At 38.3% G+C, this 27885-nt stretch overlaps 1 protein-coding gene across 2 annotated transcripts; it reads left to right on the top strand.

The window, feature by feature from the left end:
- The first annotated feature begins 238 nt into the window (after nucleotides 1-238).
- FBXO5 (F-box protein 5) lies at nucleotides 239-14156 on the top strand. 2 transcript variants are annotated; one of them, XM_053591477.1, is made up of 5 exons: nucleotides 239-338; nucleotides 8191-8914; nucleotides 10125-10215; nucleotides 11447-11629; nucleotides 13308-14156. In XM_053591477.1, the coding sequence occupies exons 2-5, from the start codon at nucleotides 8229-8231 to the stop codon at nucleotides 13557-13559; spliced, it is 1212 nt and encodes a 403-aa protein (XP_053447452.1). In that variant the 5' UTR covers nucleotides 239-338; nucleotides 8191-8228; the 3' UTR covers nucleotides 13560-14156. The 2 variants fall into 2 exon arrangements, with proteins under 2 accessions (XP_053447452.1, XP_053447451.1); XM_053591476.1 differs by lacking the exon at nucleotides 239-338 and adding an exon at nucleotides 361-709.
- Nucleotides 14157-27885: the final 13729 nt, after the last annotated feature.

Genomic DNA, 27885 nt, shown 5'->3' with positions numbered 1-27885 from the left:
CCTAGAGAGGCGGGCTAAGCCGGACTTGGGGGAGGATTCGTCTTCCGGAAAGTCCGGATTCCCGGACGACCGGGGTTGCCGCTCACCGAACTCCAACTTGTGAGTGATTGAGGAAAGTCAGCTACCATTTGCATCCATCGGAGGTCTTCAGATAGAAGCCGCAGCTGTCTTCTGGCTTAAATTGGGACTTGCAGGAGGTCACTTCCCAAGTCGGCGAGGGCAGCTTGACGGGCGCACGCATGCGTGGTGGACTTCCTCCACGTGCGGCCCTGCCGCCGCCTCCCCGCGCTCGGAGGCTCCGCCCCCGGCCTCAGCATCTTTCCGGACGTGTGGAGCCGGTGAGATGGGAGGGGGTTGGACTCTGCGGCTCAGCTTCTCCTCGGCCACCTCCAATTGGGTGTGGGTGAGAGCGGCTCCGCCTACGGCTTTCCTAGTGGTGCGCACTTGAGGGCGACGCGTCCCATTGGGCCGCTCGGATTTGGGCACCAAATTCAAAGATTTTAAAAGTACCAGCTGGCGCCTTTTAAGAGCTACAGCTCTATGAAGCAAGCGGCTCAATTCTCTGCTGCTAGAGCAGTTCCTTCACCTGAGGCGGGCCGCACGTCCCCGGGTATGAGCCGGCGCCCTTGCAGCTGCTCCCCACGGCCATCCTCCTGCTCCTGCAGCTCCAGCACCGTGACAGCAGCCGGGCGCCCTCGCCCCCTGGACAGTGAGTGAAGGGAGAGGGCGTGAGGGGGGTTCGCATTTCAGGCGGGGTGCACGGTGAGGGGCGCACCCTGCCACTCCAGACCCGCCACCCTTCCGAACCTGGGGCAGCCACACCTGGGGCCTCGGGCGGCCGGGGGTTCCTGGGTCCTGGAGAAAGAAGCCTGGGGGGTCGAGAAGGGGAAGGCAAATGTGCTGGGGTGGGATGGCGGGTCGCGGGTTCTCGCCGTCCATGCTGCATCCGACTCCAACTCCCGGGGAGGTGCAAGTCGTGGCAAACTGAAGCGAGCGCCGTTTTTCCTTCTCGGAATACTTACCTATCCCCACCCGGCTTGAATAGGCGCCAAATGCCCCCTCCCCCACCTTTGGGCTCCTGGTTGTGACAGGGCTGCGACCCGGCACTCCCAGGGTCTGATCACGTGCTTCACCCTCACTCCCTGTGCCCCATGTCCTTATCTGTCCCGGACCTTAAGATCCAAAGTCAATTTTCCCGATTTTTCGCTGCTTCAGACCTGCTGGCGGGCGCGGGAGATCTGGCTCCCGGTTATCTCCCGCCTCCTCCGCACGTCCCGCGCCCTCGGGGGCAGCCCCAGCGACACCTCGGGGGCTCCAGGGTCTCCCCCAACTCCCGCCAAATGCAGAGACAGCCTCCCCATTCTGCGCATGGGACAAACATCATCTTGGATATACAAACAAAAACTTAAATTTTTTCCTTTTTTCCCCCTATTGCCTTGCAACTCGAGGCCTGCAGTCTCAAGGGGAGAGTTCACGGAAAACACTTTCTACTACAAAATCTTGAATTTGTTGATTATATTCAGTTGAATTTGTGAGAATTGAGGAATTGTTTAATTCCCCCCCCACAAGTATAGTTTGTACTTGTGAAGAACTATACAGTCTTTATTTCAAAGTTTGTAAGGAATGGAAGACACTCCAGCCCCTCCTTTTGTCCTCTTCGTTGCTACCTCTTCTAAACAATCCAAATGCATTTTTTTACCTCAAAAATGATCAGAAATGAAAAAAATTTAGCAATTTTGACATCGTAATTTGGTAATGTCTCTGTCATTGGGAAAGAAATTTAGAGTATGGAGAAAAAAATAATACTTAATTTTAGCAGGTTAAATATATTTCTAAAGGATCCTTGATCATAAATATCCTTTGAAATTTTGGAACTTGATGGCTTATGTGGGAGTTTTTTGATTGCTAACTCCAGTTGTCCTCAGAAGGTATCTGCTGCTTCTTGAGATTTTTTACAGGCTTTTAAGGAAATGAAATTTTGAAAAACTATTGCATCCTAATATTTTTGAAAGTAAGTTTTTCTAAAGATTTCTTTTAAGAATTATGTTTGATTTATGCTTTATAGTATCAAGCCTTGGGCCTCTCAGGTTCTTAAGTAAAGGAATGGCTGTGGCCTAACCGTGCACATGGTGGTTATCTATAGATATTAGAGACTGAAACTTAATTATTTCATTAACCCTAGAAGACTTACAAAGATTTTTAGGCACGGTAGCCTTAATTATGATATTGAGTCTCTCTTGGAAAGTTAAATATATGGTCAGACTTTGTACAGTTTAATAAAATACCACTTCTCTATGATTGGCTGTGAATTGGTAACTGAGAGTCTTTAAAAAAGTACCATAGTTGAGTCTTTATTAGTATTTTGACTTTAGAGAAAATAAAAAATGGTATAGAATGTTCCAAGTTCACAAAGTTAGTCAAAGAGCTGAGCAAGGATTTTCATTTGAACTTGAATCTGATTCTTCAACCTATACATTCTAATAGAAAAGTATATAGTCTGAAATGTATTCTTTTGTGTGGGGTGTATTTTTAAATAAATGTAATGACTTGCAATGTAAGGAAAATGAAAGGGTTTAGGTTATTATGTGATTAAAAGTAGATTCTGTTAATGACACCCCTGTGAGAAGGACTCTGCTATTCATTTAGTCTATGAGTTTCATTTTCATACCCTCATTTTACGGATGAGGAAACTGCCTTTAAGAGTTCACCTCCTCAGCTCTGTTAATGGCACTTTCTACCTTAGATACTTCAGCCTTAAATCATGGAGTACTTTTTTTTTAATTCCCTTTTCTTGATGTCCACATCTAGTATATTTGCAAGCTCTATTAGCTTTACCCTCCTAAATAATAGACATTGAATCCCAATGAATATCCAATTATCTTCATTTAATCATGCTGATCCCTGGTATTCCGCTCTCTGGACCCCTGTGATAAACACTTCTAACTAGTCTCCCTGCTTCTACTTTACCTTATGATCCATAGCTACCAGTGATCTTTTACAAATATAAACCAAATATCTCTTCTCCAATTACAATCCCTCAAAGGCCCACCCAATCCTACAAATCTATAGTCATTCTATCTTTACAACCTTTTTAAAAAATCATCTCTCTCTAGCTCACAAAGCTGCAGGCCTATGGTTCTTTTCTTTGAACACACTGCACTTGTCCTCACTTTCTGTATTTGTCTGGAACTCTTCACAGGATTTCTACAAGACTTTCAGACCTCAGAATGCCATCTTCTCTAAAAGATCATCCCTGCCTAATATCTTCTTCTCCCTTTACCCTGTCACTGAGTGGACATTAGAAAAATAAATAAAGTGGCAAACTAGACTTTTTTTTTTTTTTTTTTTTTTCTTCCACTCTGTCACCCTGGGTAGAGTGCATAGCAACCTCAAACCCTTGGGGTTGAGCCATCCTCTTGTCTCAGCCTCCTGAGTAGCTAGGACAGCAGGCACCTGCCATTATGCCCAGCTAGTTTTTCTATATTTTAGTAGAGACAGGATTTCTCTCTTTTGCTCAGGCTGGTCTTGAACTACTGAGCTCAAGCAATCCACCCACCTTGGGTCTCCCAAAGTACTGGGATTATAGATGTGAGCTACCACGCCCGGCACAAACTAGACTCTCAACCCTCCTCTGCTTAACTCAAGAGGTTCTGGAAGAATGTGATACTTTCTGAGTAATATCAGATCAGTTATACAAATACTACATCTATTTCCCAAATTTGGCTTGGGCATTGGAAGGCACTGAACTTGTTAAAAGATGGTTTTCACCCATCTTTTTAGCTGTAAACAGTTGGTTCAGCTTTGTAAAAACGTGGTTATTATTCAGTTTATTCTGTGGGGTTTTTTGTTTGAGCTGTCACCCTCAGTAGAGTGCTGTGGCATTACAGCTCACAGCAACCTCCAACTCTTGGGCTGAAACAGTTCTCTGCTCAGCCTCCCGAGTAGCTGGGACTATAGGTGCCCACCACAATGCCCGGCTATTTTTTTGCAGTTGTCTTTGTTTAGCTGGCCCAGGCCAGGTTCGAACCTGCCAGCTTTGGTGTATGTGGCTGGCACCATAACCACTGTGCTACGGGTGCCGAACCAGTATTCTATGATATAGTTACAGAGATGAAAAATACATTCAGTTCATGTTTTAAACTTAAATCTACAACCAGGATCCACATTTTGGTTCCTCATATTTTTTTCTCAAAAACAACCAACCAACCAAATAAAAACACCCGTGTTCCTTGGAGAAATGACTGATTCTAGGACTACAACAAGGAAACTAGAGGGTGATCCTAGAGCATCTTGTATTTCCAGAAAGTAAGGAATACTCAAACAAAATGATGCAAAAAGGACAAGTGGACACTGAGCCCAACTGAAAGAGCTCACAATAGTGAGAAATAATTTGAGCACCAACATAAGTAGTGTTAGATTACAACCCAAAGTCTGTGGGTATATACTGATATGTGCATATAAATTATTGTATAAATAAATCGGAAGGCATGGACAAATCTTCTGTGCAAAAGAATTCCAAATGGTATATAAGTTTACTCCCCCTCACAGAAGTGGAGCATGACTCCCTGCCCCTTTAAGTGTGAGCTGTGTGTAGTCACTTTCTTCCGAAGAGAATGGTACAGAAAAGGAACAAAAAGTAGTAAGTTTACAGTGGAAAAACCTGACAGATGTAGCTTCAGCCAAGTGAACAAGGCTAACATCAATGATAAATTATATCGATAGCATGTACTCTTGATGTAGTAATAATAGCACTTTACTCTTTTTTTTTTTTTTTTTTTTTTTGAGACAGTCTCAAGCTCTTGCCCTGGGTAGAGTGCAGTGTCATATCTCACAGCAACCTCCAACTCTTGGGCTCACGCGACCCTCTTGCCTCACTGTTTCTACTTTCAGTGGAGACAAGGTCTTGCTTTTTGCTCAAGCTGGTCTCAAGCTCATGAGTTCAAGCTATCCACCCACTTTGGCCTCCCAGAGCTAGGATTATAGGCGTGAGCCACCAGGCCCAGTGATAGCACTTTACTTCTGTGGTCTTTTTGTTAAAAACTTAGCCCCAGATTAAGAAAAACATCAGACAATTCCCAATTGAAGGACAGGCTTCAAAGTAATCTGATTAGTACTCCTTAGAATTGCCAAGGTCATTATAAGTAAACTCATAGAAATTATTATAGCTAAAGGGAGCCTAAAGAGATACGAGGATTAAATGTAATATGGAATCCTGAATAGGATCGTGGAACAGAAAAAAGACATTAGGTAAAAACAAAAGAAATCCAGGTAAAGTGGCCTCAGTATTGATGCATTCATTTTATCATAGATCCAAGTTCATAATGGAAGAGTTGCGTATTGGGTGCTTGATGTACAGGAATTCTGTACTATTCTCGCAACTTTTCTGTAAATCAAGTTTATTAATTTTTTTAATATTAAATCTTTTCATGTGAAAATACAGGTTGGCAGAAGAAGAATGTAATAGTTCTTTTGTTCATTTTAAGTTCCCCAATTTAATGAGTAATATTCTATTATAGTAATCTTCTAAATGTAAAATTGGTAGTGCTTTGAAACATGGTTTGATGAGGTTTGCTTAGTGCCCTCACAAATAAATATGAAGGTATACATGAGTAATAAATTAGAAGGTAAATATGCAAACGAAGCAGAAATATTCCGGGCGGAGAAAAGCATAATGTACAAAGCCCTGAGATGGGATATTAAGAGGGCACACTTGAATGAGAAAAGAAATGTACAAGTGTTTTTCTTTAGTACTTTAAAGAGGTCTTGCACTGTGAATTCTGGCTTTTTATAAGTCAGTATAAATGTTAAACGATATATGGTATACATTGCTTTAATTTGCCAGGTCTGTTTTTCCAAAGTACCTCATTCCTGTGTGAGATAATGGGAAGATCACTGACTTGATAGGCAAGAAATCTGTCTCATTTAACTACTTGTCTTGGGCAACTTAACTGATCTTCGTTGCACTCACTTTTAAAAACAACTCCCCATCATACCACAAAAAGGTGAGGACCAGTGTTAGGAAACATTGAAAGTTGCAAGCTTCTAAACAAAAATAAGGTATTTTATTCATTACTAGGGCTAATTTTAAAGAACTGTATATTCAAAGAATAGTGTTGAATGAAAGGTTCTGTTGGACACTCCAGAAACAGGGCTCTGAAGACAGAGGGGAGGGAGAATGCCTTGAAGCTCCTAAAGTACTATCAGGCCTCTTTGTTTAGGTAGCTAAACAGAGTGCAAGGTGTGCTTTCATATGGAGCTTCTGCTTTTTTATACGCTTAGATAAATTGTGGGTATATGTAACTCAAACCTGATTGTTTTAGTTGAGGCAAAAATAGAAACAGTCTCTCTTGGCAGCATTTTTCCCTCTCAGTGAAGGGAAACCACTGAGAATAAATGGTTCAAGGGTTAAAATTTTTATTGCAGGGTTAAAATTTGTATATTCTTTTATTTTGTTGTGCCCCTGAACTCGTAGTTTAAACCTAATTTTGAGGTTTAATGGGATCCTGAAGCACACACTATTTGTGTCTTTTACTGTGTTCAACACTGGGATTTTAAAAGCTGTTTCTATCTACAAGGTTACTTTCTTTGAAGGTATCCTTTTGTATTTGAAAGGTTTTGCTGTGAGTAAAAATGATGAAATTAATGGAGTGGTGACCAGTACTTAGTACATACAAAACATAGTGACTGATACATACCTTTACTGATAGGATAAATTGTTACCTATATATGACTGGCTGTGTGGTGGGGAGTGGTAGCTGGAGCACTTGTTAATGTGGCATTCAAGACTCCGCCTTTTTTGGTTCATATCCCCATTGTCCCTCTATTCATATACTCCGCCTTCAGCAGTGCTAAGCCGTTTTTCTGAACCCATCTACTATATTTCTTCCAAGCATTATGCCTTTGCTTGAGTTATCCTTTAGCGAGTGCCCCTCCCAGCCTCTCTTATACGCTGTGGTTCTCAGCTAGCAGAGGAAATGTTGCCACTGGCTTTTCCTCCTTACCAATATTTGGCAATAACTGGTAACTGGAGACATTTGTTTAACTGTTGAATCTTAGGAGTAATGGCTGCTACTTGTGTTAATGGGTAAAGGCTGTTAAACATACCATACACAGAACAACCCCTAAGAACAAAGAATTATTTGGTCCAAAATGTGAGTAATATAGACATTGAGGAAACCATTCTTCAAAGCTGTCTTACAATGCTACCTGTTCCAGTATGCCTTCACTGATTTCCTAGGCCCTGAAGAGAAGTTCTAGGGTGCTAAACAACCTTGAATAAGTCTTTGGCTTTTTTGAAGTTTAAATTTGAATTAGTAATTTTGAATTCTAATGGATACTATCCAGAACTAATGGTATGATTCTTTAGTAGTATCAAGACTTATTTTTTTATTTATGCTACTTATCATAAATAGCTATTACTATTACATTATCTTAAGTTATTTAAAGCAATTGGACAGTAATTTATACCTGCTGCCCTATCATTCTCCTAAATCTGATTAATTGATTGTAATGTTATTCTTATATTTACCAACTCTTAATTCTAATTGGTGTCAGAATAGTCCTGACATATTAGGGAAGATACAAGGAGATGTCCCTCTGCTTGAGTTTACTATCCAGCAGCATAAACAAACACTTTAAATATATGAAAGGGTCACCAGGAGCACCAACCACAATAAAACTGGGAGATGAGCACTGTGGGAGTTCAGGTAGACTTTAACTTATGGATGTTTAAATGTATGTTGTCTTTTCATTTTTTTCAAGCTCCTATGGATTATTTTAATGCTTACAATAATTTCTTATCTTTAAATAACATATAGATTTTTCATTTATTTTATCATCAAGACTATTCTGAACTGTACACATTTTTCTCCCTCAAGGGGTCTCAACTATTTTGACTATCAGTGGTTTGGGTTATTTAAGCCAGAGCAAACTGTAATGTCATTTCAAGTCAAGGGTATAAAAACTGATTCTAAAAGTATTTAATTTGTTCTTAAAAGATATAAATAATATTTGCAAGTGTTATCATATCAGTAATTAAACTTGGATAATATCACAGCTATATAAGCAAATGGATATAGGCAAAACATAACGCTGAATGAATATAAATTAATCTTTGTATATCCTACTTTTAGAAGTAGGGATGTGTGGAAATGTTACCATTAAGAAGTAAATATTGTATTCTTTTCGTAGGTTGTAAAGAAGAAGAAAGTTCTATTCTTTCTGTTAAAATGAAGTGTGATTTTAATCGTGACCAGCATGTTCATTCTGGACTTAAACTGGTAAAATCCGATGACATTGGAAGACTAGGTTCCTATGTTCCTGCATATTTGGAAGATTCTTGTAAGGACTGCTTTAAAGACTACGAAAGGTTATCATGTCTTGGATCACCAGTTGTGAGCCCTGGGATTGTAGAACTTGATACTGAAAGCAAGCCCTTGCATAACAAGGAAAATCAACATGTACAACAAACACTTAATAGTACACATGAAATAGAGGAACTAGAGACCAGTAGACTTTATGAAGACAGTGGGTATTCTTCATTTTGTCAGCAAAGTGGTCTCAATGAACACGAAGAAGGAAGCCTTCCCCTGGAGGAAAATTTCAGTTACAGTTCACAGTCCTGCCTGTTACAGATACAAAGCCCAGACCAGTATCCCAACAAAAACTTGTTGCCAATTCTCCATTTTCAAAAAGTCGTTTGTTCAACATTAAAAAAGAATGCGAAAAGAAATCCAAGAAAAGATTGGGAGATGCTGAAGGCAACTATAGCCAGTGGAAATTTTAGACTACAGAATATAATTGGCAGGAAAATGGGCCTAGAATATGTAGATATTCTCAGTGAACTCTTTCGAAGAGGACTTAAACATCTTCTAGCAAATATTTTAACACAGCTCAATGATATGGACTTAATTAAGTAAGTATTACTGCTTTGAATTTCCATGTCAGCATTTTTCAAATTTGGGAATATTTTCATTATTGAACATCCCTAATCCAAACTACTCCGATGTTCATTTCCTTTGAGCATCATGGCATCATTCAAAAAGTTTCAGGTTTTGGTTAGGGATACTCGACATGTACTAGGCTATGTTTCACTGAGGTGACGATTTCCTTCATTGCTGGTATTTCCCTACCTATGTGTCAAAGTATGCACTCAGTCTAGTCAGTTCAAATGTTATATTCATGCTGTTAGAAAACTATTTCTTTTAAATTGAAGTCCTTGTGCCTTTTAGTTCTGAAACTTTTTGTATGTAAATTAAATCTTTGGAGCCTAAACATAAAAAATAGCCTAGTTCAGTGGTCCAGTAGGCATTACGATTTTTGTCACACCTGAAAGTAAGAAATAGTTTCTGTTCCTTTTAGGCCATTTTTGATATAGGGCTGTGCTAAGTTTGACAGTGGTGAAACAGGAAAGCCTGCAAATAGAGATTTGATTATGACCATTTCATAGAAAAATACTAATTGCCCTTGGTCATTCTACCATGGAAAATCAGTTCGGATAAGATAACTTTGAAAATTAATTAAGATGAATATACAGACTAGGGTTTGATTGGATTCAACTCAACTGGATTCATTTTTTGGCTTTTTGAGAAATTATTGAGAGGCAGTCTGCAAGTGTGGCTTTCTACTGGTCTTTATGAAATACGGTTAATGCGAACCAGATGTACATATTGATTTTTAATAATATAAGTATTCTTGAGGGATAATCAATATCACAGTTTCTACTTTGTTAACATAGTAGCGTTTTTAAAATTAATTTCCACTAATTAGCAGTATGTCCTAGAGTACTTTGAAATTTTGTGTATAACTTTTACCAAATAGCTAAAATGGTGTTTTTCTTTTATATTTATTTATTTATAAAATAAAGTAGTGGCTATTTATTTTGTTCGCAGATATTGTGGAAAAAGAAAGTAAAATGTAGTATCCTGAGCCTAATTTTAGACCAGTGAGACATAATGTACCAGGACTGTTGGATCCTTAAATCTTAAGTGCCCTAGGCAATTCCAATCTATAATCAGGTTTGAAAAGCACTGCAAAATGTTTTGCGTGGTTTGTTTTCCTGCTACATTCATTTTAGCTCTTTGTGATGATTTAATTGTTTCCTTTATGGCCATTTACTTTTCCAGTGTGTCTAAAGTGAGCACTACTTGGAAGAAGATTCTAGAAGATGATAAAGGAGCATTCGAGATGTATAAAAAAGCCATGCAGAGAGTTACTGTAAGTCTTTACTGTTGATGTTTTCATTTTAAAATACACTGCTGGTGCTCTTTCAGAAATAGGAGATAGAAATAGGAAAGAAAAAGTCTGAAAACCCTCCTTTACAGAATAGGAGTAATGGATTTTTTTTCTGGTTACCAAAAAAATTAAATGTGAACATATTGAAGATTCTTAGTGTAGGAGGAAAATGTATTTACTTTTCTAAAGTAATCAGTTTACCTTGGAAGTATTTCTGAGAATCAAGATCAATACATGAATAAAAGTTCAGGCCTTACTATTGGATGGACTTGTGTGCAAATTTTAGTGTTTTTGGCGTTGCTGTTTACAGGTATGTAACTTTTGTGAATTATTGATGAGATTCTCCAAGTTCAGTTTTTTATCCAATAGGCTGGTTTTAAATCAGAAACATTCAAATGTGACTATTGCCACCTGCTGGTGGTGGAAAGAATAATCTCTTATTCTGGCAATAGTACTTTGACATTGATTAGCTTTAAATCATGTATTAAGTGCTTTATGTTACTTAATCGCATGTAAAGTGATTTGACACAATTTCTTTCAATAAGTTAGGCTTTATATGTGTGAATAGTTAGGTATAACTGTTAAAGCATGTGTGAGTAAATTGCGCATAAGAATAGATCTTTTATGTTCTTATTCTCCACTTACATGTACAAATGTTAAAAATGATTGCCGAGAATATAGATTTTTTTTTTAGTTTTTTTTTTAGTTTTTTTATTTTTTTTTATTATTATTATTTTTTATTGTTGGGGATTCATTGAGGGTACAATAAGCCAGTTACACTGATTGCAATTGTTAGGTAAAGTCCCTCTTGCAATCATGTCTTGCCCCCATAAAGTGTGACACACACTAAGGCCCCACCCCCCTCCCTCCATCCCTCTTTCTGCTTCCCCCCCCCATAACCTTAATTGTCATTAATTGTCCTCATATCAAGATTGAGTACATAGGATTCATGCTTCTCCATTCTTGTGATGCTTTACTAAGAATAATGTCTTCCACTTCCATCCAGGTTAATACGAAGGATGTAAAGTCTCCATTTTTTTTAATAGCTGAATAGTATTCCATGGTATACATATACCACAGCTTGTTAATCCATTCCTGGGTTGGTGGGCATTTAGGCTGTTTCCACATTTTGGCGATTGTAAATTGAGCTGATTGCCGAGAATATAGAAAAGAAAGTAATTTTTAAGTTTTATTAAAACTTTTTTCTAATTAGGAAGGCAACATAAACTTTTCAGCACATGCTTCAACCAGAGATTATGTTATGCTCAGAATCCCACTGGCTTCTGTTCAAGAAGCAACAGCTCAGACTCCTTTCCCAAAAGATGCTCAAACCAAGTTATCCAGTCAAGGTGATCAGAAGGGTTCTACTTACAGCCGACACAGTGAATTCTCTAAGGTAATTTTCTGTTTAATCAATAAATTAGAAACATAAGTCATTTATTTTAAAAAGGATTTAAAGTGAAAAATGGGGTGGGGGGGACCTTTCAAGGTCAAAATATAAATGGCTGTAGATCAGTGGTTCTCAACCTTCCTAATGCCACGACCCTTTAATACAGTTCCTGTGGGTCATGACTCACAGGTTAAAAACCGCTGCTCTAGATAATTCTTAACAAATTAGGATACTTGATACTGATTCAGGTCATTTAAATTTTAGTTTAATTTGAATTACAGTAGAACCTCTTTAAGTTGACCACCTAAGGGACTGTAACAAACTGGTCCACGTATGGAGGTGGTCAGCATAAGGAACTAGCCTACTATGCTTACATATATGGTGCTTGTTCAGTCTGTGAGAACTCGGTCAACTTGAGGTCAACCATAGATGTTCTACTGTATTAGGGGAGTATTAGTGGGAATTGTTTTCTTTTATCCCTTCATTTTGTTCTCCAAAATGTGGGAAAACAAACGCTATTTCAAATTAGGAAAGTACACAGAGATGTCTTTCTACTAATAGTAGATTCTGCTTGACATTATTTGTGGAAGTTCAGTGATGTTGAGTTCTAATTTACAAACACTAAGGAAATAATGAAAAACCTTGATGTAAACATTTCTTACAAAGTTACCCAATACTATGTTCTGCAGTTGCTGCCTTTAATAACTTCCTGAAATCGGCTTGGCGCCTGTAGCACAGTGATTATGGCACCAGCCACATACACCAAGGCTGGCAGGTTCAAACCCAGCCTGGGCCAGCTAAAACAACAATGACAATTGCATCAAAAAGTAGTTGTGCGTTGTGGTGGGCGCCTGTAGTCCCAGCTACTTGGGAGACTAAGGCAAGAGAATCGCTTGAGCCCAAGAGTTTGGGGTTGCTGTGAGCTGTGATACTACAGCACTCTACAGAGGGCAACATAGTGAGACTCTGTCTCAAAATAATAATAACTTTCTGAAATCAAAGTCCTCCTACTATACCATCAAATCAAAGTTCTACTGACATGTAGATAATTTTATAAGCTTAATTTAGAAAACCATAATTATATCTAACTGGTAAGTTTTTTTTTTTTTTAATGATCACTGTCATATGTTGGTAAATAAATAGAAATTCTATATGGTAAAGTTTTAATTTCTATCTTAAATGTTTATGATGTAGTGACAAACATGACATGTAAACGTTTTCAAAAATGTTTGAGCATCTGCTACCAGGTAATGCATCAATAGGAAATGTCGTAGTTCTACAATATAAATAGAAGACAGCTACATAAAAATAATGCCACATAGTGGGATAAGGTGCTTTCATAAAAGATAGAACTGCAGATGAAAGAGCAACTCCTTAATGACACTAGGAAGACTTTACAGGAAAAGAGACATTTAAGTTGGGCATTGGTGTGTATGTGAGTAGCATGCACAGAGTGAAGACCATGTATGTAAAAGTAGCAATAGGAAATAGCCATGGACCAGTTGACAGGTGGTGCTGTCTGTCACCCATCGAGCAGTAAACTCCTTCAAGGCAGCAGGTGTCTAACATGTGATAGTGGTGCTTCATACATGTATTGGGGAAAGTATAGACATTTACTAGTTTTACTAATTAATTATATTTGGTCCTTACTAAAATTTGTTTTATGTGTTTTTTTTCTTTTTAGGTTGCTAAGACTTTGAAAAAGAATGAAAGCCTCAAAGCTTGTATTCGATGTAATTCACCTGCAAAATATGATGGCTACTTAGAGCGAGCAACCTGCAAACGGGAAGGCTGTGGATTTGATTATTGTACAAGGTGTCTGTGTGATTATCATAACACGAAAGACTGTTCGAATGGCAAGTTCCTAAAAGCCAATTGTAAAACGGGTCCCCTGCCTGGTACTAAAAAAAGCAAAAAGAATTTACGAAGATTGTGACCTCTTATTAAAACAGTTGTTAGTGATCATGAATATTAGTTAGAAAAATTAGGTTTTAACTTAAAATAATAAAAATATATTGTGATTTTCAATTTTACATTGAAATTTTTTCTCAATGGATAAAGAGGATACACTACCTCTTAAAATATTTTACAATTTAATGTGAAAAAGTTTAAAATTCTCCGTGCAAATCAGAAAATTTAAATATTTTAAGATAAAAGGAAAAGTAATCTGGTATTTGTGATACAGAAGTGAAATGATGCAATTTTATGGTAAAAGAAGGCTGTGTAATTTTACCTTTGACAATCTTAAATATAAATAAGGTGTACCATCTATTGGCAATTAAGACATTTTATTAATCTTACCAAATTAATGCTAGCTGAAATATCAATTTTTAGATCTATTAATTTAAATGTCTTGTCTCCTTTCTTAGCCTTTTTCAATGTATGTATTTCCCAAGAAAGTATCCTTTGTAAAATGTGCTTGCTTTCTTTTTTTCTGTTATCTGTGTTCTAATATTTTTGTATACATATAAATATTTTTGTATTTTTATGTCTTTTGTATATACATATAAAAATACATTTTGTTCGTTATCAATAAAATTGTGAGCTTAATAAAGAATGTATGCCTTTTTGTTTTTATAAAACATCTTAATCCTAGAAACAACTTAATTAGGAAGTTGCGCCCTTAATTGGGTGAAGGCCTTACTTAAATGGGTCTATGTGTGGATTCTTCAGTGGGAGCTTGTGATATTGGCAGGTTCCACGCTTGTCCTATCTTGACTGCAGTCAAGCGTCTGCTGGTAACAAAAGCCAAAGTCATTTTTATTCATTCCTTAATTCCAAAGTTAAATGATTTAGTTTCATTTGTAAATATGGAAAAATCATAAGGTAGAATTCAGGTAACAGGCACTCTAAAGATTTAAGGGTGGGTCTCACAGTATCCCATCATTAGGGCCTCAAAGAAGCTTAAGGCTTTTGCCCTTTATCTCAGAAACTTAAGATAGAGGATTTACTGTTTAAACCTCAACAAATTAGGTATGTTCAAATGTGGGTATATGTTTTCTAAAGGAGTAAAACCTTCAATAAGATTAACAGACCAACTTATTTTTATAAGCTGCTTTATGAAAGTAAAACACATTAAATCGACTCCATAAAGTGTAATTTGATGAGTTTTGACATACATGAAGCTATCACCACAGTTAAGGCAATGAGCATAACTGTTACCCCAAGTTTTTTCCTACCCTTTTGTAAACTCTCCAGTCAATTGTTTTTTTTTTGTAGACACAGAGTCTCACTTTATTGCCCTCGGTAGTGAGTGTGGCATCACACATTTCACAGCAACTTCCAATTCCTGTGCTTAGGCGATTCGATTCTCTTGCCTCAACCTCCCCAGTAGCTGGGACTACAGGCGCCTGCCAACACCCGGCTGTATTTTTTGTTTTTGCAGTTTGGTCGGGGCGGGTTTGAACCTGCTACCCTCAGCATATAGGGCCAGCGCCCTACCGAGTGAGCCACAGGCACCACCCTTGTCACTAGATTTTTATATGATTTATAATGAACAGAAATGTATTATCTCAGTTTGGGAGGCTGAAAAGTCTTATGACTGAGGGCCTGGCCCTCTTGGTGTTTCATTCTGTGACAAAAGGGCAAGAGAGAAAGTGAATTTGTAACCTCAAGTCTTTTCATAATCAGCATTAAGCCACTAGGGTGGGTGGAGCCGACATGACCTAGACACCTCCCATTAGGCCAGCGGTTCTCAACCTGGGGGTCAAACGACCCTTTCACAGGGGTCGCCTAAGACCATCCTGCATATCAGATATTTACATTATGATTCAGAACAGTAGCAAAATTACAGTTATAAAGTAGCAATGAAAATAATTTTATGGTTGGGGGTCACCACAACATGAGTAACTGTATTAAAGGGTCGTGGCATTAGGAAGGTTGAGAACCACTGCATTGGGCCCTCTACCTGTCAACACTTGCATCTGAGGTTGAGTTTCCAATACATGTTTCTTGGGGGACACATTCAACCCATGGCAATATGGATCAAGTAAAGCTGATTCCTGAGATGCACAGATGGTTCAACAAATGCAAATCTAAATGTGATACCACATTAACAGAATAGAGATAAAATTACATGGTCATCTCAATAGATGCAGTATAAAAATACACAAAATTTAACATTATTTCATAAAAAAAACCTCAACAAATTAGGTATGCTCAAAGTAATTAAGGACCATATATGATGAATCCACTAACAAAGCTAGCATTATACTGAGTGGGAAAAAATAGAAGACCTTTTTTTCTTTTTTTTGTTGGCCAGGGCTGGGTTTGAACCCACCACCTCCAGTATATGGGGCCAGCGCCCTACTCCTTTAAGCCACAGGTGCCACCCTGAAGGCCTTTTTTCTAAGACAAGGATGCTCACTTTCACCATTTTTATTTAATATAATACTGAAAGTCCTGGCCAGAAGAATTAGGCAAGAGGAAAAAATAAAGGGTATCCAAATTGGAAAATAGAGTTAATAGATGACACGATTTTATACTTAGAAAAACCTAAAGATTTCATTTTAAAAAATTGATAGAACTGATAAACAAATGCATTAAAGTTGCAGGATACCAAGTCAACATACAGAAACCACTAGCATTTAGGTATGCCCATAGTAAAAATCTGATAAAGAAGTCAAGAAAGCAATCTAGGCTTGGCGCCCGTAACTCAATGGTTAGGGTGTCAGCCACATACACCGGGGCTGGCAGCTTCGAATTTGGCCCCAGCCTGCTAAACAACATTGACAACTACAAAAAAAAAAAAAAATGGCCGGGTGTTGTGGCAGGTGCCTGTAATCCCAGCTACTTGGGAGGCTGAGGCAAAAGAATTGCTTAAGGCCAAGAGTTTGAGGTTGCTGTGAGCTGCGATGGCACAGCACTCTACCGAGGGCAACAAAGTTAAAGTCTGTCTCAAAAAAAAAGCAATCTAATTTATAATAGTTTTAAAGAATATAAGATACATGGAAATCAATTTAACGAAAGAAGCAAAAGACGTGTGTGTATACATACATATATATATGAAAAACCATAAAACACTGATAAAAGAAATTGAAGAGTACACACACACGGAAGGATATTTCATGCTAATGGTTTCAAAGACTTAATATTGTTAAAATGACAATTCTACTCAAAGCAACTTACAGGTTCAATGTAATCCTCATCAAAATACCAATGACGGTCTTCACAGAAATTTTTTTTAAAATCCTAAAGATTTTATGGAATGGCAAAAGAGCTTAATGGCATGAGCAATCCTGAGCAAAAAGAACACAGCTAGAAGCATAAATACCTGACTTCAAAATTTACTACAAAGCTACAGTAACCAAGTCAGCATAGCAAGGTTCTGGCATAGTAATAGACACATGGACCAATGGAACAGAACAGAGAGCCCAGATGTAAATCCCTGCATTTACAGCCAACTCATCTTCAACGTGGGCACCAGGGATATACAATAAAGAAAGGGCAGTCTCTTCAATAAATGGAGCTGGAAAAACTGGTTAATTATATGCAGAAGAATGAAACTAGAACCTTATATCTCACTATACACAAATATCAAATCATAATGGATTAAAGACTTGACTCTAAGATCCGAAACCAAGAGATTACTAGAAGAAAACACTGGGAAACCCTCTGGATCCTGGACGTTGGTCTGGGCAAAGATGTTTTGTGTAAGACTACAAAAGCACAGGCAACCAAAGCAAAAACAGACAAATGGAATTAAAGCAAGCTAAAAAGCTTCTGCACAGCAAGGAATGATCAGCAAAGTCAAGAGATAACTCATAGAATGGCAGATGATTTTTGCAAACAACCCATCTAACACCGGATTAATAACTAGACTATACAGAGTGTATAGTCCTATATAAGGAGCTTGAACAACTTGAACAAGAATAAAACAAATAATCCAATTAAAAATTTGGGCAAAAGATCTGTACAGACACTTCTTGGAAGAAGACAAATGGCCAACAGATGTATGAAAAATGTCCAATATCACCCATCATCAGAGAAATGCAAGTCAAAGCTACAAGGAGATATCAATTCTCCTCAGTTAAAGTGGCTTTTATAAAAGAGGCAATAATGAATGTCATTGAGACTGTGAAGAAAGGGAACCCCTCCTGCACTGTTGGTAGGAATGTAAATTAGCAGAGCCGCTATGCAGAGCAGTGTGGAGAATCCTTAAAAGCTAAAAACAGAACTTCTACAAGATCCAACAATTTCACTATTGGGTATGTATCCAAAAGAAAGGAAACCAATATATCAAAAATACCTCTGTAGGCCAGGCATAGTGGCTCACACCTGTAATCCTAGCACTCTGGGAGGCTGAGGTGGATGTATCACTTGAGCTCAGTAGTTCAATAGTAGCCCAAGGAAGAATGAGACCCCTATCTCTACTAAAAATAGAAAAAATTAGCCAGCTGGGCGTCCTGACAGGAGGAGGCTGAGGCAGGAGGATCACTCCATTGAGGTTGCTATGAGCTATAATGACACCAGGACTCTCTAGCCTAGGGGCAAGAGACTGTTTCAACAAGGGGAAAAAGAAGGAAATCCAAAGTGGAGAGAAACAGGCTTCCTGCCAATTGCTAAATCTGCACGTGAGTATCTTTGAAAGCAGATTCTTTAACCTTAGTCAAGCCTTTAGGCAACTTTACTCCTCACACATATCTTGAGCACAATGTGAGCTGACTAGCTAAACTGGTTCAAAATTTCTGACCTCCAAACAGCTGTTAGGTGATAAATGTTTGCTGTTAGAAGCCTCTAAGTTTTGGGGTAATTTCATATGCAGAGATAAGTAACTAGTGCACAGTGGGCCCACCCTTCTAGGAGAGCTGGGTTAAGAGAAAATTGAGCCAAAGTCTTTTGTCAGATCCTTTAATTGGACGTACTAATTAATATTGAGAGGATCAGGTCTTCCCAAAGACTCTGAAATGTGTAATTGCTTGACCCGAAATTGACACTGGTTTAGGTATAGGGTGACAGCCTACATGTACTGTGTAGAAGAGTGTTCCCTACATAAAGAGCTCATACTGCCAGGCCAAAATGGGTTTGGGACTGGTCTGATCACAAAAATGGACTACTTTAAAGCCTGCTACATAAGGGAGAATGGATTACCTATAGAAATCAGTATTTTCATGGTTACTGTGATACATACAGTATTTTTTTTAAGTACTCATTTTTTCACAAAAAAAAGTTACAGTACTAGTTTCAAGGTTACTGATACTTTTTTCTTTGTATTCCAGCCCTCAGAAAAAAACTGTTTTATGAATTGAATATGAATAAAGTCTATCTTAAAAGAATTTTTAGATAGTTCATGTTGTGACAAAGGTCCATGACACTCAGAAGGACCCTTCAGCTGACCCTGGCCAAAAACATGGTTTGAAACTGGGAGGCCAGCTCCAAAAGGACTTCTTTTACCTGGCTTTGTTGATCAAACCGGTGAACAGTCTGTATTTTCATGTAGTCACCTCTGCCATCCTTCACAGCATGAAACCAACTATTTTCTGATCAAAGTGACCATTAATGGCAGATAAATCTTCATGGAGGCATTTATTTCAATGAAGAGAGTTCAAGTTTGGCAGTCCTGTAATGGCTTTGCTGACACTGAATGACTAGTGAAAATTATATTTTAGTGTTTCTGATAAAATCTCAATGTGTCCATATGTATTGGTCTTTTGTATGTGTTCTCAATTTCAGACTCACAGTTCACTAAAGTGGCATCAAATTAACACATTTTGCACTGAAGCCTACTTGCCATTTGCCAAGGTTCATGCTGGAGCGTTATCTGGCACCTGGAGATTAGCACGTCTATTTCCTCTGTTCAGGAAGTTTGTCATGCCCAGTGCATACAACTTAAGAACCAGCCATAAAGATTGCATATAACAGAAAAAAAAAAAAATCATGGTCCCCCTACTAACTTCTTTTTTTTTTTTTTTTGCAGTTTTTGGCTGGGGCTGGGTTTGAACCTGCCACCTCTGGCATATGAGGTCAGTACCCTACCCCTTTGAGCCACAGGCACCACCCTCTACTATCTTCTTAAACTCATAATTTTACCCTGATTGCTTGACATGTTTCCACTTCTCCCAAATTCTGCTTTAACTATGTAAACACAACGCCACAAGATGGTGCTCTTATAACAACATACTTTTGAGTCTGTTTATTCATGTAAAGTTTAATATACATGGATGAAATAGTATCGCTGCTTTTCAATTTATGCTGTCAGATTACAAAATTAAGTTCATACAGAGTGTTAACCTAGGATAGGAAAATATAAATAATGTATGAAGGACACAGGCTTGCTTCTCTTCCACATCAAAGTCTGGATCGTCACTGTGCTACACAGTAGCAACGTGTGACGACCAAACACTTGAAATGGGGCTCATTCCAACCCAAACTGTGATGTACTGTAAATGTAAAACAAACACCAGGTATTGAAGATTTAATATGAAGAAAGGCAAAATCTTATCAATAATTCATATATGGAATATGTGTTGAAATAATATATTGGATATATTTATTTAATTAACATATTATAAAGATTAAGTTTTCCTGTTTATTTTAGTATGGCAACTGGAAAATTTAAAGTCATATATGTGACTAATTTTATGTTTTTTGTTTTGTTTTGTTTTTGAGACACAGTCTCACTCTGTTACCCTGGGTAGAGTGCCCTGGAGTCATAGTTCACAGCAACCTCAAACTCCTGGGCTCAAGCAATCTTCTTGCCTCAGCCTAGAGGGATCTAATCACCACACCTGGCTAGTTTTTCTGTTTCTGTAGAGCTCGGGACTAGAGGGATCTAATCACCACACCTGGCTAGTTTTTCTGTTTTTGTAGAGCTCGGTATAGTTCTTGCTCAGGCTGACCTGGAACTCCTGAGCTCAAGCAATCCACCTACCTTAGCTTCCCAAAGTTCTAGGATTACAGAAATGACCCACTATGCCCAGCTTAACTTTACATTTCTATACAGTGGGGGTCTAAGATCACACAACCAGTAAGTACCAGATGAGTCTTTTCTGGCACCATAACCTAAATATGTCACACTACTTAACCTAATACCTAGACTTCCCATACTTTAAAAAAAATAAGTCAATTGTAGATAGAAAGATGAGAGGATATTTCCTAGAAAAATGAAGGAATAAATTTCATCTAAATAAACTGTAATACTTTACTTTAGAACTCTCACCACTCACAGTTTTATAGTAATTCACTTGTCATTAACCTCTGTCCCCATCTTCACTCTCAAACTAAAACTGCTGTTACCAAAGCAGGTCAAGTCCTTGTGTTCCTATTACCCAGAAGGTGCTTAATAAATATATCTGGAATGAAGGAATGGATGAGAAAACAACTAGATAGATACAGGCTGACTTCTCTGAGAATCCAAGGCCATTAAACTTGGGGCTAGCCTCCTTACTAGCAGTACAATCTGATTTTTTTTTTTTTTTACTATTAGAAAAGTTTATTAACAAAAAGTTGAATATGAAAATGTGCAAGACCCGATTTTGACGTCACAGTAAAACAGGCTCATTGAAGAGGGGACATGGATTTCTCCGCTGAACAGCCACTATTTATACTCGGTCCAAGGCTTCTAACGTGGTATTTCCTCGTATTACCACCATTCCAATGTTGTTCCCTTGCCCACTAGTTGTCATCACCACACATTTATCTAAGATTCTAAGGGATCAGATCCCCACAATATTCCTTAGCCATATCTGCCACCATTTAATTTTAATAACTTCTTTTCCATAATTTTTTTTTTTCTTTTTAGCTCGGGAGGGTGAGCTTTGCTCATGGTAAGTACTCCCCCGGATCAAGGATGATCAGAAACGTAATTCACGGTCTTGGCGCCTGTAGCTCAGAGGCTAGGGCACCAGCCGCATACTCTGGAGCTGGCAGGTTCGAAACCGGCCCAGGGCCTGCCAAACAACAATGACAACTACAACCAAAAAACAGCCGGGCGTTGTGGCGGGCGCCTGTAGTCCCAGCTACTTGGGAGGCGCAAGTGAATCGCTGAAGTCCAAGACTCAAGAGTTTGAGGTTGCTGTGAGCTGCGACGCTACAGCGCTCGACCCAGGGCCCTCTGCCCAGGGCCACATGGTGAGACTCTGTCTCCAAAAAAAAAAAAACAGGCGCAATTCCCGGCCTGCAGCACGCTCCCGCGGGAAGCCAGACGTCTTGCGTCTGACGCCACAAATCCCGTTAGCCAATAGGCTCTGGATCCTTTTCATCTCGCGATACTCAGCGGTCTCCCGATATAATCTTTAAAAAGTTGTCTTTATACCCTTTACTCAGGAGTAAGCTTCCCCCTTCTTGCTGAGCTTTGAAGTCCACAAAGAATTCGTAAGGTTAGTTTTGCAAAACAATTACCACGCGAATGGCTTTTTTGTTTTGCTTTTAAAGCTTATTTCTTTGGTCCAAAATCCCTTCACATATTAGAGCTAGAAGGGAATGAGCTGCGCTTTGTTATGTATTTTCAAGAGGCCTGAACTTTATGCTCATGTGAGGATTATAGAATAGACAAAGTAAGTGGAATGAAAGTGAAAAGGAAGGAAACTATTCACTTCTTTCTTTTAAGCACTTATAGGTAAATATCCACTGTATTTTGCTAATGTAATTCTTTCTGTGTTGTCAATATTAAAATAATGACTATCTATAAACAGAAAAGTCTACATAGTCATATAATAGATATCCTGAACTTGTTACTATGTATTTGTCTAAAGTACTGTGGGGTAACAGTGTCCTAAAATGGAAATGGAAAGAGTGATTCTTTGCTATCAGGTTATCTCTCTCTCTCTTTTTTTTTGAGACAGAGTCTCAAGCTGTCGCCCTGGGTAGAGTGCTGTGACATCACAGCTCACAGCAACCTCAAACTCTTAAGGCTCAAGCAATTCTCTTGCCTCAGCCTCCCAAGTAGCTAGGACTACAGGGCCCCACCACAACGCCCGGCTATTTCGTTGTTGCAGTTGTCATTGTTGTTTAGCTGGCCCAGGCTGGGTTTGAAGCCACGTTTAACTGTGGGCAAGTTTTCAACATCTATGAGTTTTAGTTTTCATATTTATAAAGAGACAGTAATACTGCATATTTGATATTAATATGGTAACTAAATAGAAAATGTCTGGCATATAAATAATTGGAGCTATTATGGTTTTTTTATTATGGCCAAAATGTTAATGCTTACACATATCTGGATATTTATGACTGTCAAAATAATGAAGTCCCTTACTAAATAATTCTATAATTTGGATAGGACAAGAATAATCTCATACTAAATTTTCCATCACTTTTATTATTTACTCCTAAGACTTGAAAAGCCTTTTTGTCCTTTGTAGGTGAGCAGAGAAAGTAACTTTCTTACTAAAAAATAATTTTGTTAAAGAATGAACTGAATTGACCTTCAAATGACTTCAAAGTGCAGACTTAAAGGTTTACAGCTATTCACTTATCCATTCATTAAAAAAACACTTTTTGAATACCTCTATGTACTGTGAGGCATGCTGTGTGATGTCTAACATAGAATCTCTCTTAATCAGGTTTCCTTGGGAGAACTGAGCTTGAATAATGTAAGGTATCTATTACACACGTAATAAATTTCCTCTTAGGGCCGGGTGTGATGCCTCACACCTGTAATCTTAGCACTCTTAGAAGAAGGGTGAATAGCTTGAACTCATGAGTTCAAGACCAGCCTGAGCAAAAGCGAGACCCCATCTTTACTAAAATAGAAAAGCTGAGGCAGGAGGATTGCTTGAGCCCAAGAGTTGGAGGTTGCTGTGAACTGTGATGCCACAGCACTCTACTCAGGGCAACAGCTTGAGACACTGTCTCAAAAAATAAAATAAAATAAAATAAAATAAAATAAAATAAAATAAAATAAAATAAAAATAAAGTTCTTCCTAGGGATCTAGAATAGTACCTGTTGTGCATCATCCTTGAGGAAATTAGGAAAACAATCATTCAAATAAGTGCCTGGGTTCTGTGGCTCAGGTAGGAAGTCTCGTTAAAGTCTAGGAAGTGTGGAAAAAGACCAAAAGAAATACTAAATTAAAACAGAAGATGAAATAAATGCAAAATAAGAAGTATTACAGTAATAGAATGGAAAGAAAAATACTTCTAAAAAGAGGATCAGAGTAAGGAAGTTATTGAAGAGAATTGTGAAGGATGAAAAGAATTGCCCTTTCCTTGTTCTTTCTCTTTCTGCTTTTCCAAAATGTGCAGATTATTGTGCTATGCCCTGCGATTGATTCGGAGAACAATCAGTCAAGGAGCTTCTGTGGTTTGTGGAAAAGTGGGAGGTGCCTGGAGAGAGGTGCACTAACAAATTACCGTGTGAATTCAGGGTGGGAATGCTGATGTCCGTAATAGTTCTCCTGCTACTGTGAAGAAAAGTAATTTACATCATTTGATTTCTTCACATAATAGGGAAAAAAACAATATCTACTTCACTCTAAGAATTAGGAAAAGTCCATTGCAAACTTTTTAAAGACTTAGGAATAAAATGGCAGAAAAGGAAACTCAGAGGTGGTGTTAGAGATTCTGACAACCTAAAGAAACTTGCTCATTGGGCGGCACCTGTGACTCAAGGAGTAGGGCGCCAGCCCCATACACCGGGGGTGGTGGATTTGAGCCCAGCCCTGGTCAAAACTGCAAAAAAAAAAAAAAAAGAAAAAAGAAACTCATGCATTGGTGACCTAAGTTCTGAACACACTTACATATTTATTTTTAAAAACTAATATTAATTTCTTAAAAACTAAATTAATTTTTAAAAACTAATTGTTTTCATTCTAGACGGTAAGTTAGATACCCTTTAAATGAGTGGAGGTTGAATTGGAGGAGGGTAAATGAGAGGATATAATGCAATGTCAGTGGATCTACCTTCTGGAAAATCAATTTTCTAGGCCCAAGGCATAGGAGATGGTGATCTTTCTCTCTAGATGAACTAATATTTTACATAAAGTCAGATATTCTCACGAGATTGATGCACAAGAAATCTCTAATGCCATTACCATCTTCTGAGACACTCAATAAGAAAGGGAGAGAAGCAATCCAGGGCATACAGGGGCCGGCAGCATAGACACTCCGAGGGTCTCCTGGCCTCCAGGAAATGAGGAGCTTGTCACCGGTAGAACTGAATTGAAGGGCAGAGGAACATAAGAGCACAACACTTCCCATCGTTCCTTAGCTGCCCAAGTTCAGGAGAAATAATCAGACAGCTTTGGTGACTTCATATAAAATGGGTTGGAATTGTCGAGTCAGGCTCATCAACTTTCAATAGGTTTCAGTTACTTGAGCGTAAAGTCTGAGGAATAAAGAAATAATGTTCCACACAGCCTTTACGTGTGAGTGAGGGATAGGGAGTGCAGAACCCATCTCTAAGGACTTTGGAGGGATTCGTCCCAAATCTGGTTGAGTCCTGAAAATTCTAGTAGCACAGCAAATGCCGTATTTCCTGTTAGCAACTATTCCTGAAAATAAAGCCTACAGTATATTCATGAGCATGCTTTTTGGCATGCTAATTAATACCTTTTACTTATAATTATTTCTAATAAGACATGTAATCTGATATTTATCCCTTCATAGTTCACCTCTAGTTTGGTTTGCACAGATGTCACTCAGAGGCTTTACTGCCTGTAGTCAGGAAACAAGGGCTCTACGCCCTATTGATTGCTTATTCTTACGTCATGTTTCTGGAGATTTTCAAGTCATTTTCGGAGCTTGCAAACTCTTCAAGCATTCAGGATGTCAGTAAACTTGCTGTTTTCTTTTCCTGCTATGCTCGAATGTTTCTTTGCTTTTACTTCTTTGGTTTTCCACCAGAGGGGGCAGTAAGCCTAGCCAACACACAGTTTGGAGCTATTTTCACTAGCTTCACTTCAGTGCGTGAAGTGTACATCCTGGACTAGTTAAAAATGGTTCTAATTTCATTACTCCAAGATGTTGTGGTTCAGAGCAGGTCTCTGATGCCAGACTATCTGAGCTTGGGTCTCAGCTTTGGTATTTGCAGCTTTGCCACCTTGTGGGATTCCTTTATTTCCTCTCGGAGCAACCATGTTCTCACTCTTGTAAAATGAGAACCACCTTCCTTTTGGGTTTCGGTGAGGAATGAATGAATTTAGACACATACATAAAGCACTCGAAACTAAGTCTGGCAGATAATAAGGCACTATGTAAGTAAGAACGTCTCAAAGTTTAAGAAAATGGTGGTTCTGCTTGCTTAGGAGTTACCTGGAAGGCAGCAAAGTATGGAAAACTGCTAAATCAAGCTAATTAGTACTATTCTTGAGTGTCAGGTGTGTGAAAGGGCTTAATTGAATGTATTTTTTCCACCAGACATACCAAGGGAGAAGTCCGTGTCCATTTGTTCATTGGTCCATCGCGAGTGCTAGAACAGTGTCTGACACTAATTAATATGGTTTAAATGAATAGAAGATAATTTTTATTAATGTGTGTTTGCAGGTAAGACAGTGGAGGCTCAGTGAGTTGATAAAACTTGCCCAGGATCACACAAATGAAATGTGTTGTGCCTTAACCCAGTTCTGTCTGATTATAAAACCAACCTCTCCACAGGATTTCAGTCACCTTGAAGGAAGACTGAAAGGATTGAAAAAAGTGAACTTTTGGTTGGCTCTGAGAACTAACTGCCTGGCAGAGGTTTTATACTATAGGAGGGAGAATGTAAGGGATTCCTTTTAGTAAGACTTTAGGAGGATTGTTTCACCAGGATTTAGATCAGTGGTTCTCAACCTTCCTAATGCCGGAGCCTTTAATATAGTTCCTCTGGGTTGTGACCTACAGGTTGAGAACCACTGATTTAGATGGTGTTTAGCAAAACAAATAATTTAAGAGATTACTTAATTCCTCTCAAACAAGTCTGACAAACAAGTCTGACAAATATTCCTGAATCATATTTTCCCTAATGCATTTTGTAACCTATTTTCCATAACCAAATGCAATAGCAAAATATAAAGAAAAAAGAACATTAAAAACCTGCTTAATTTTAATTCACATTTTTGGAGAGCTCAATGGCTGGCTGAGTTCATGCTCAGTATGTGTTTGTCGAATGCCTATGTGTGAGAGTACGGGAAAGCAAATAACCATGGCTGCAGTATTCTAGTCCCTTGGTATATGGGCAGTCTGCTGGCCAGCAGCATCGGCATTACCTGGGAACGTATTACACATGCCATCTCAACACAGGCCTACCGAATTGTAGTCAGCATCTTAATGAAGTTCCAAGTGATTTACATGCACATTAAGGTTTGAGAAACTCTGCTGTAGCCAATATGGTTAATTGTGGAAAACAAATGATTGATTCCCATTTACTAATTAATCACATCTTATTGAGCATGTTTTGAAAAGTAAGGAAGTAGAAGAAAATTTATGCTAGGCAACTCCAAAATATATATATTTTGAGGTGGGAGAGGTAGAACTCTGTGAGAATTTGTTAAAAAATGGAGACTGTAAGCTTACTTATTTCTTACTGGGGATTGGGCCCATCATGCCAACTTAGAATAGGTTTCTCCAATTTGACAAAATGATTTCTTGTGTGGATTACTTGCATGAAAGCTTTGGTTTCCCTTTACTTATGAGCTTATGTAGCTTGAAGTAATTTTATTGTCAATGTTATCCTTATGTTTTGTGTGTGAATCATAAAAATGTATTTCTTAAATCCAAGGTGGAGGTGGGTAGCCAAACTAAAACTATGGGACTGACATCCTTTGTGGCAATGTCTCTCATGTTAGGCTATAAAACCTCTCTATCTGTGAGGAGGCAAAGAAATCTGCAGTGATGTGGAAATACATTGTAAAATATTTCTGCCTAGTATACCATAGGATGTGTCTGTATGCTACTCATGTATATATACACATATCATACACACACACACACACGGTACTATTGTACATGTATACATCTATAGCTACTATTTTAGTGGTATGTATGTGTATATATTTTATACTATCTAACACCAGGAATTTGTATAGTTCTTTAAAAATTTGTAATGTCTTCTCGTTTTTTTTAAAAGTTTGTAGTCACCATAATATAATAATTTCTTATAATAAAAATAGGTATTTGTCTTTGTAAATACTCAAAAATTATAATGTAGAGTACTAACCTTTGACTATATTGGTAGAATTTTTTTCTTTTTAGTGTTCAAGCATATCTCTATAGTTCAAGACTACTAAAAATTATTAATAAACTAGTAATAATGCCAGGCATGGTGGCCTACAACTATAATTTTAGCACTCTGGGAGGCTGAGGCAGGTGAATTGTTTGAGCTCAGAGTTTGAGATCAGCCTGAG

The sequence above is a fragment of the Nycticebus coucang genome, chromosome 5 (assembly GCF_027406575.1).
Source record: "Nycticebus coucang isolate mNycCou1 chromosome 5, mNycCou1.pri, whole genome shotgun sequence".
NCBI classification, from domain to species: Eukaryota; Metazoa; Chordata; class Mammalia; order Primates; family Lorisidae; genus Nycticebus; species Nycticebus coucang.
The sequence above is the reverse complement of the archived record's forward strand: the minus strand, read 5'-3'. Positions and strand labels throughout refer to the sequence as shown.

What these genes read in the sequence shown, in the direction of transcription:
- FBXO5 (XM_053591476.1), top strand. Translation starts at nt 541, where the DNA reads ATGAAGCAAGCGGCTCAATTCTCTGCTGCTAGAGCAGTTCCTTCACCT. An exon ending in AAGCCATGCAGAGAGTTACT is followed by an intron (nt 10,216 to 11,446) that starts GTAAGTCTTTAC and finishes TTTTCTAATTAG; the next exon opens with GAAGGCAACATAAACTTTTC. An exon ending in GACACAGTGAATTCTCTAAG is followed by an intron (nt 11,630 to 13,307) that starts GTAATTTTCTGT and finishes TTTTCTTTTTAG; the next exon opens with GTTGCTAAGACTTTGAAAAA.